This window comes from Alligator mississippiensis, chromosome 7 (genome assembly GCF_030867095.1).
Source record: "Alligator mississippiensis isolate rAllMis1 chromosome 7, rAllMis1, whole genome shotgun sequence".
NCBI classification, from domain to species: Eukaryota; Metazoa; Chordata; order Crocodylia; family Alligatoridae; genus Alligator; species Alligator mississippiensis.
The window spans coordinates 67268937-67278894 of record NC_081830.1 but is presented as its reverse complement, the minus strand read 5'-3'; the positions used below and the strand labels follow the sequence as shown (position 1 = coordinate 67278894).

The following is a 9958-nucleotide window of genomic DNA, read 5'->3' as shown; positions in this document are numbered from 1 at the left end:
AGGACAGCCTGAAACAACTTGTCGCAAGAGAAAAATTAAAAATAACACAGACGACAAAGAGACCTTAGTGTGTTTTTATTTACAATATGCACAGAGTTCCTGTCATCTCCTTAAAGGTGGACAGAACAGCCAAGGCCTTGGGGCTTTGTACAGAGGCTTCTCCTGCATCAGAGCTTCAGGAAAGAAAAAAAAAAATTGTTATTTTCAGAGTGCCCAATCAAACAACTTCATGCCAGACATTCTTATCAATTGCTTTGTCTGTATCCCATCCTAAGCGTGTTAAAGTCTTGTTGCAAGATGGTAGTGTTCTAGATTTAGGGCAAATGAGTTGCCCCTACCATCCTTCTCTAAGTCTAGGCCCATTTATTTGGAATTGTCTTAAAACCAAGGAACCATTTTAAACTAATACCAGGTTAAAGGAACCTCTTTTAGTGGGAGAGACATTATGGTTTAAATTATGGGACTAAATTATTTCAGTCAAATCTTTTCATCTCAGATTCATTAAGCCATGGGTTGAGATATGAGGGCACCTTAAATTAATGTCTGTCACAATAAATAAGATATTTCAATAATTTTCAAAGCTTGTCACTTTGTTAGAAAAGACCAAAGCAATTCTTCTCTTTGATGAGCTGTCACATACGGTGATCCCTAATTTGTCCACTGAATGCCATCTGACCATTTAGCTACTGGAGATAAGGGAGCACTGCTACTTTTTCCATTAAAAAGGTTATTGGTGACAGATGGAAACTTCTATAATTGCAAACAAGACAACAGTTACCCAAGGAAAAAACAGACACTAAAGGAACACAGTTACCCAAACTCTTTACACAAGAGTATGTTACCAAGTTACAGCTCCTTCGCAAAACATCCTCTTAAGAAACCTGCCCCAGTCACAGAACCTGAAATTGTGACAAGCCTGATAAATATTTCATACTGGCTTGTAATGGCATACCTCAGATTTACATGGTGTTAGTCATATTAATAATAGTATGAGAGTAGAAGTAGGCTTCGAGTTCTGTCACACTATTGTTTGAAGGCTGCTTCCACTGAAAAACTCTTTTCAGTCCGTTCAGTGACCACAAAGATAGGAGCTACTGTATTCCCCATCAGTCCTGTAATGGAAGCGATTCTTCACATGATTTCATTAAAACCTTTGGGACTTTGAAAGCAATACATCTGTTTCCAATACATACTTGTTAATTAAAGCAATCCTTCAAGAAGTAGACTAATTAGAACCATGAATATAATGAAAAAAATAATGCTGTATCTCTTCAAAAGTTTAACATCATCACTTTTGTATTGCTGCTTTTTTTACAGCAAAGTGCTATAGAACATTTTTCAATTGGAATAAAGACTGCAGGGCACTCATAAAAGCCAAATTCAGCTGATATTATTCACAAGGCATTAAAAAATGAGAAGGGAAACAAACTTTTGTCTTAAATGGCACACATCTAATTTGTGTCTGAATGTACCTGGCATATGCCTGAAATTGTTTAAAAAGCAAAAATGACCTATTATAAACCTCTTCACTACTTTTGCTTAATGCAGTGACAAAGTAGATGATATTACAATTCTGTTCCAGGGCTGTTGAACATCTCCCAAAATCCAGTTGCAGGAACAGAGTCCCAAAATGCTTCAGTGGTTTTGATCTCAAACTCTAACCTCACTATTACTGCTATGGCGCACACAGTAGAAACTGCAGTGGGTCACGGGAGAGTTAGCACAGGTAAACATCAAATTCTTTTGATAAGGTAGCAACAATTTTTAAAAAAGCAACAATATCCTTACCTCCTCAACTAACTGTAGCAGCTTGCCTCTCACTGTAGTGCCCTCAAGGGAACTGTTGATCTCAGTTTCAATGACAGAATGACCTACCTACTTGAATGCAAGATTTTTGGAAAGATTCAGCCAAAAATTTGTTTTTTGTCTTTGGTGTCCACAAAGGGATCCAACTGGGAATGTGAAGAACCTACTGATGAGCACACAAATGAAACAACAGCTAAATCCATATAAAATTGTAGCTTACAAAGACCTCTAGTTTAACGAAAGGTTTGTAAAACTAAGTTCTCAGTGGACGCATCTACATATGTCCCTACAGCGCCTTTGTTACTTCCTCTTGGAAGTGCTAAATGACAGCACAGTAACAGCCCATACTGCACTGTACATGATGCAGTTATTTTTAGCTGCTACATTGCTGTAGCATCGCACAATACCAAGGGAATGCATTGCTACAGCAATGTAGCAGCGGCATCACATGTAGCTGTGCCCAGTAACTCTTTCCATATTTGTTATAGGGGGATCATCTGTTGTGAGCAGAGCAGGTGAGTAGCAAGTTGTATTGACAAACATCTGAAAGAACCTATAATTCAGTTTTAGGACCAGAAAGAAATTAATATTTATGTTCACTTCCTAAATGGGTACTGTCACTGAACAAGTTGTAGGAGCAAAGGGATCTGTTCAGGAGCAGATTTTAGAGGGTAAATATTCATTGTGTTGGATGACAACTCATTTACAAACTAGTGGCTACACGAATTTAGTCACTCAAATCGGCATACTGGACACCTCTAAAAATTAAGGGGCAATAATGTCTTTAATCAGATCCCAGTATTTTCTCAAGTAAAAAATAAAACTACTTCATCATTTTAAAACAAATGGCATAAAACAAGAACTTCAACAACAAATTATGATTATTATATTACGATTTTTTGCTAATGAATGGAATTTGTACATGACCATTTTAGTAGTGACCTCCTGATAATTTCTGAGTACATTGTGAATGAAGACAGTTTTAATAAAGAACAAGTCCCAACTAAGTCCAATTTCAAAGCCTGGCTAGAAGATTGTGAAAAACTGTTCAGTGAAGTTCAAGAGGATGAAAGTCAGCCCTTAGCCTTGCCCTTCTTTGCAGGAAGTCTTCCTGTTGCTTCTAGATGTTTGTTAATTAGCTCTTCCTGAGTGCTAGGTGAACATGGCTGGTATCTACTATATTCCATTGTATATTCACCCTTTCCCTAAGGAGGAACAAAAGAAAGTTAGGCACACTAAACAAATACTTGGCAGTTAGACTGTACATTAATCTATAGTAAGTAAAGCAAGGGTTGGCAAAATGTGGCCTGTGGGCTGTATGTGGCCTGCTGGCTGCCACCACCAGGAGCCTCAGGAGGGAGGGCTGTGCCCCACACCGCTCCACTGCAGCCAGGGCCAGGAAGCATGTAGACTCCTCCGCCACCTCCACATCTATCCCGCCCTCCCCTGGCTTCTGGTTGGCACTGCAGCTGTGCAGTCCTGGCACCGAATACAGGATGAGGCACAATGCAGCACACTGAGTAGCTTTTCTGCCTGCCTGCCATGAAAAGCCATTGCCACTGTGGTGACATTAGTCTGTGCCAGCCACAGGGGTGGCCTGGCCTGGGCCAGCTGCCCCTGACTTTCCTGGTGTGGTGTGGCAGTGGCTCACTGCAACAGACGGGCAGGTGGAACAGCTACTCGATGCTCTGTATCACACCCTGCCCAGTACGGGCCCAGTTACCACAGTGACAGAACTGCACATCGCCAACAGGAAGTTGGGCAGGGGCAGAGATACGAAATGGATGGGGCATAATGAACAGTGGAGAGCGGGGTGGAGAAGTGTGCTCCCTGTGCAGCCCGTCCTGGCCCCAACCAGGACAGAGCAGAGTGGTGTGGGGCTGTAGCCCTCTCTTCTCAGGTTTGTAGCAGCAGCTGGTAGGCTGAATAGGATCAATTCCAACCCCCGCCCCAGCCCTCCACAGCTCACCAAAACTCGTTAAGTGGCCGTCCAGCCCAAATCCTTGCCCACCCCAAAGTAAAGCATGCAAACAGTTTACACTGAAGCACATATAATGCAAAATAGGATTCTTCACAACAATATGTGACTAGTGTTTTTTAAAAAGGAATTCAAATAATTTTAAACAACCAGTCTGATAATGTGGGATTATCATTTTGCTTCCTCCTTCCACCTTTTTTCAGGGCAGAAGAAAAGAACAATAATAGCAGTAATAATCCCCACTCACTGGTACAAGTACTGGAAAGTCATAGAAGAGACTACGCTGCTATTTTTGAGTGACATATGGCAAGAAAATAATTCCTAGATTTACTCTTCTCGTCACTCAACATGCAACATTAAAAAAAGTGTACTGTTCAAGAAGTAAATTCCATTTGCTTAACTGCCTTCAAAATCCCCACTAATTACACAAATATGTGCAACAGGAAAGCAGTTTGCATGACCAAGCTTTTCTAATCTGATATGCACTGGCGCTTAATTTATCTTTCATTACTTAAGCTTTGGAAAGAACTGTTTCTCCGCCAAAACAAAAGAATATCAGTCTGATGTGACACACCAGATATGCAGGAAGCATCAAAAGTTAGATACTCGTTTTCAGTAAGTAAATGGTTATATACATCTCTTCTTATATAGGAGATAGATGTGCTGGGACTGGGTGCTAGATTCAGTGCGCAGCACTTGGGGCTGCCTATGGATCTAGAGATTTGGCAGCAAGGGAACCATAACACCACTTCCCTGCTGCTAAATTTCCAAATCTGTGGAGATTCCTATAGGCTAAATGACATGGTGCTGCAGGCCCATGTGCCAGAGGTTGAACACCTCTGGTACAGAATATATAGGCTACAACAGGGGTGGGCAAAATGCCGCCCGTAGGCCGGATGCGGCCCGCCACGCCATTCTATCCGGCCTGCGGGGCCCCTAAAAAATTTAGAAAATTAATATTCATCTGCATCTGGCTGCCTGTCATGAGGCCCTTGATGGCTTGCCAAAACTCAGTAAGCGGCCCTCCGCCTGAAATAAGTGCCCGCTCCTGGGCTACATCTTTGCAAATCCCTGTGTCCCATGTCCTATGACACAATGTCAAGTCCACCAAGAAGGAAAGAAATTCTTCATTTCCTCTACCTTTAACCAAACTAAGGAGTTTTGGCTGCCTTTCATCAGTTGGTATAAATCAGTGCAACTCCACCAGGTTCAAAATATCTACATTGCTGTAACATTGGCTAAAAATCTGTCCATATATTTCAATCTTCCAACAAGAATAAAAGATTCCCAGTCCCAAAATCCTAAGACTGCATTCTGAAGGTTTTACACTGTTAACATTTCTGCAAACAGTTATTATGTTAAGAGAAGGTAATGCGACAGGAAATTTACATGCAGCGAAATTCTGTTAACAATAGACAAATAAATACTCTTGCAAATATATTGTGCAGGACTCTAGTCTTTTGTTCTCCTTACAGTTGACACTGCTTCTAAAAGTTACTGCTATTATTAACTTCATAAAATTACCAGCGTAATATATTGTCTTCTGCTGAAAATTACTATCCATCCTAGATGGACCGAAAGGAAAAGGTCTTTCCAAACTCGGTTAATCTGATTGACTCTCCTTTTGAAACACAAGTAGAAGTCTCAGCTGAAATCAAAGCCAATTTTTCCCCTAGTACCAAGTTAGATATTATTGTAATATGCCACACTGTGCTCAATTTGTGGTTTACTGGACTCGCAGAGTGATCTGGATGCTTCAAGGACAATTTGTCAGGCTATGCCATTCCTCTTACAGTCTGTTATCTGAAGCTACGCAATCTGCTTGGATGTCTCTGCTTTTTTCCACGAATGAAACTCCCCTCCTAATTAGAGCCTTCCAAGTTTCAACCTAACTTAGTTATTATTTATATGCTGCTCTTCCCAACAAAGGCTTAGGGCAGCTTATAAGAAGAAAAAACAACAGCTTAAAAACTAGAGTGACAAGAGAACAAAAGCAACTTAGAAGGGAACTAGAATACCAAGATAAAACAAAGACCCCCTAAACCATATTTCAGCCTAGTTTTATCTGATAAGCACCTGCCAAAAAGGAAGGCCTTTCAGCGCTTCCAAAAGACATCCAGGCTCAGGCTCCAGTGAACCTCAAGCAGAAGGCAGTTACAGAGCTAAGGAGCAATTGCAGAGAACAACCTCTCAACTGTTTTTGCCAAGTACCAACGGTACTTGTAGGAGGTTGCTCTTGGCTGACTTTAGGGATCATGATGGGGCATAAGGGAGAAGGTGGTCCCTTAAGGCCCTAAATGGTCTGGGCCCTATGTTCTTATAGGTCAAAATCAGCAACTTGAATTGTGCCCAGAAAGCTACTGGGAGCCACTACAGACTTCAAATTTCTACTAATATTTATCTTCTCTGTTATCCCAAAAGTATTCCAATAATATAATAATGAAAACTCCCAAACATACCAAGAAGATATTCACTTGCTTAAGTGTGGTAGTTCCGTGATTATTTTGCCACAATCCAGTCTTTCCTTACCCTCCCTTCCCTCACCACCAAATATTTCCCTGAGTTACAATCATCATGTGTAATACTAAATGACTTATTTTTTTCCCAAGGAATGTCTAATGTGTTTTGGATGCTGTAAACATTTATAATGAAGTAATTCAGCTCTTCCTACATCATTATTATCAATCTCATTACATTATTTATACTCTACTCATCTACTAGATTCTCACTTCAAACTTCCAATCGGAAATACAGCCCACTGGCAAATATACAGACATGTGCTTATTTTTGTAAATCTGTTATAAATGTTGCTAAAATAGCCAGAGTTTATCTGCTGACTAACCTCTGTGCAGGATCTCAGTTCAGTGGAATATCCAAACATCTCATTCAGTGGCACCTAATAATCAAACATATAATACACATTATTTTTGTAGGACTAAGGAATTTTTCAATGTTATTTGGCATTCAGATTCAACTAATCTTTACTAGAACCAGTTAGTAACACTTTTAAAGTTATGCTTTGTATTTAGGATTGATTTTATCATCTGCTTTTATAAAGGAGGTTTATTTTAAAGACATTTTCATTATTTATCTACAATAGGATAAATATTCTCAATATTGGAGCATGAGGACATTCCTAATTGGAGCATCTCTGACCCTCAATATTGGAGCATCTTCAACACATTTAGCAGGCCAACCTCAAGAATCTGCACTATATCAAACAAGAGGTTCCAGTGTGGGAAACACTTCAGGGCTACAAGTTTTAAGCACAGTTTCTGAAAGAGCTATTAACAGAATTCATCCCTGGCTCAACTTGCAGCTAAACCACATTCTGCAATGATTCAGCTGCATGTATTACTGACACCCTGTCAGCAATGCATTTTTTCCCTAATGAAGACAAAGCAATGAGTGGGGAGATAAAGAGATCTTGAGTGGTAGTTGAAATAGTTTTCGGAGAACTTTGGGAGTGGCCATGAAAATTTACAACTGGCTTGCCAGAGATAGGGAGTTAGGCTGCATTATTTTAGCTGCCCAGAACTCTTAGAAACATTTTTAATCTGGCCCAGCAAAAAGTAATACATTTTTAAAAGGCTGTTGCTGTATCTACAAACATTACTGTAATACTTCACGTTACTTGAACCAAAAGAAGATAGAAGAAATATTTTTTAGCGACTTAGATTAGCTTATTTTGTGCCTCCTTCAGCACTTGGGTATATCTGGTTTCCCTGTATGGTCACGGAATCTTTCCATTGCTGAACAATCTTTTATAAACAGCAGGGGCAGAAAAAATCTTTTTTCTTCAAAAAAGAATTTAATATTTAGATTTTACACAGCACTGTCCATCTGCTTCTCTCCAGCACAGAGGAGGGGAAGTATCATTAGCCACACCTTAAGGAAGGAACTGCTGGGCACAGAGAAGCTAAGTAGGGTACTCAAGAGATCATAAAATGGCAGCAAATAGGAGGCAGGTCTCCCAAGTCCCACTCTAATGCTTTGTACACTGAACCACAAGGCAGTCCTACAATGTGTGTGTTCTATGCCAAACACTGCCATGTAGTGACATGTAACTTGTTTCACGGTGTCATGCATATCTTTTGCATATGTTTAGCTTAGCTGCAACTATGCAAATACTAGTAAAATAAAAAAGGGGAGCAGGCAGAGATTTAATAGCTAGTACATAATTGCCTAAATATTAAAATAAAATTATCTGATTGAAAGGGGAAAGATTTAGAAAAACTCAACTCACATCAGCATACAAAGTAAAATAGTCCTCTACACCATCTTGTCCTGTGATCACTCCATGACGGCGATTAATTCCTGCAATCACAGCTCCTTGGAATTCATTTGGTGCTACAATTTCCACGGACATAATGGGCTCAAGAATACACACTCTTCCATTTTCCATAGCTGGTTAAAAATGAAGATGAATTAGAATATTTGCATTGTTATACCTCCCAAGCTACTCATATTAGGCATTCTTCAAAAATTGTCTAATTTCATCTTGCAACTTTCTTTTCAGCAGCTAACCCAAAGGACTTGGTATAAAGCCTGTTAAAATCAAAGTGATCCACTGACTTCAAAGTTCTTTGGCCACAGGCAGAAGTGACAAGGAAACGATCATCATTAGAGGAAGGGGTAGCCAACAGAACTCTGGTGTGTAGATTTTCAGAATAGTTTAACCAAGTTGCTCTTAATTGGAAAGTATATTTATTGTGGTATTTCTCTTCTAAGTGGCCTGAATCTATGTTAGGTTTAGCCAAATACTCCCTCAGAAATTTTGAAAAACTCAACTTCCTTGGAGAATTCTCTGCTGTTCAGACTGAAGTCAGAAAATATCTGACAGTGTAATTTAGAATTTCTTCAATAAAAATATAAATCCTTCAATCCTGAGGAAGTACAGATTTGATTATGGACACCAGTGTCTTTCTTGACAGAGCTCAATTAATCAAATGTAGTACCAGACTTCTGATCTGAACGATGAGGGCAAGTTCCTATGATACACATTTTATTATTTCTTTTCACTCATACGTTAGTGAAAAGTTAACAGCATATCAGTGCTGGTGGAAGACCGGCTTCAAGATAGTATTCTTTACCAGCTTCTCAAAAGGGGTCAATCCCCAGGCCTAGCTGATCTGTCAGGTATGCTCACTGCTAAAATTTATACAAGGGGAAGACTAGGATTAAGGTTACAACAGCAGTATTGGAGCATATGGTCTTTTAAATACGAATGTATAATCCCATTCTGTTAGTGCTGCATATGAAACCCAATGGACAAATCAGCAGGTATTTGCAAATACAAAAATACTGAAACAGATTTTTACTTCACTTCCATCACTTTGCTGGAAAAGTACAAACAGTATCTGAATATAAGCTAAGGTCTAATAAAGGAGCCTTTAGGAATTTCCTGTTTGTTCTTTAATTCTGTATTTCTGAGAAAGATTATTTCCAGATGAAACAAGAACTTCCAAAATATCAACATTTAGTTCTTACATCACTAAAATAATCTGTTCCATGCTAGCATCTACTTGGAGGACAGTAACGACATTTAATCAGGCCTTCCCAAATGTTATAGGTTTCAAAGATTTGGGAGCAGATAGCTCCTATTAAGACTTAAACAGAAAATCTACCATCTCCTTTCCATAGATCTACAAGTTAAGCCATATTATTATAAACTTCTGTGAACCTTGTCTGTCTGCTACGGCACACAGATTACATTTGGCTAGTTACCTTTTGTTGGAAAATTATAAATAAGCAAACAAATAATGGGCACAAAAATGAAATTGTTCAAACCAAGTTAACCTATGAATCTACTATACGTTAAACAGAACATCTTCAAGCTGATTGATTCATACCTTGTTTGAGTGCACCTTCCCCTGCTCTGATGAAAGAGAATTCATTAGAATCCACTATGTGATGTGCACCATCATCTAGGACGAACCGGACTCCAGATATCTTGTGACCTGTCAGAGGACCCTTTTCACATGCACTACGGAATCCCTGTTGAAAATTGTCCTGAGATTAGTAACTGCAATCCACCCTAAACATCTTTAATAAGGACAATATTCAATTCAGTATATATGGAACAGTTAATTGCACAGAATCTTTTGCAAACAGAAAGAACTGTTCACAGTCAGCCAACTCCTACATCAGAAATGTTATTCCTACTACTTAAGA

The 9958-nt window shown here is 39.3% G+C and overlaps 1 protein-coding gene across 1 annotated transcript in view; it reads right to left on the bottom strand.

Moving 5' to 3' along the window:
• Window positions 1-60: 60 nt before the first annotated feature.
• Window positions 61-9958, bottom strand: part of GFM1 (G elongation factor mitochondrial 1) — a 49604-nt gene continuing 39706 nt past the window's right edge. Inside the window, exons 15-18 of the mRNA XM_014602826.3 lie at window positions 9637-9781; window positions 8031-8191; window positions 6627-6680; window positions 61-3011 (exon numbers count right to left, since the gene is read on the bottom strand). Of these exons, the coding sequence (XP_014458312.1) occupies window positions 2880-3011; window positions 6627-6680; window positions 8031-8191; window positions 9637-9781 (492 nt within the window). The 3' untranslated portion in view covers window positions 61-2879. The remainder of the gene's footprint in view (window positions 3012-6626; window positions 6681-8030; window positions 8192-9636; window positions 9782-9958) is intronic.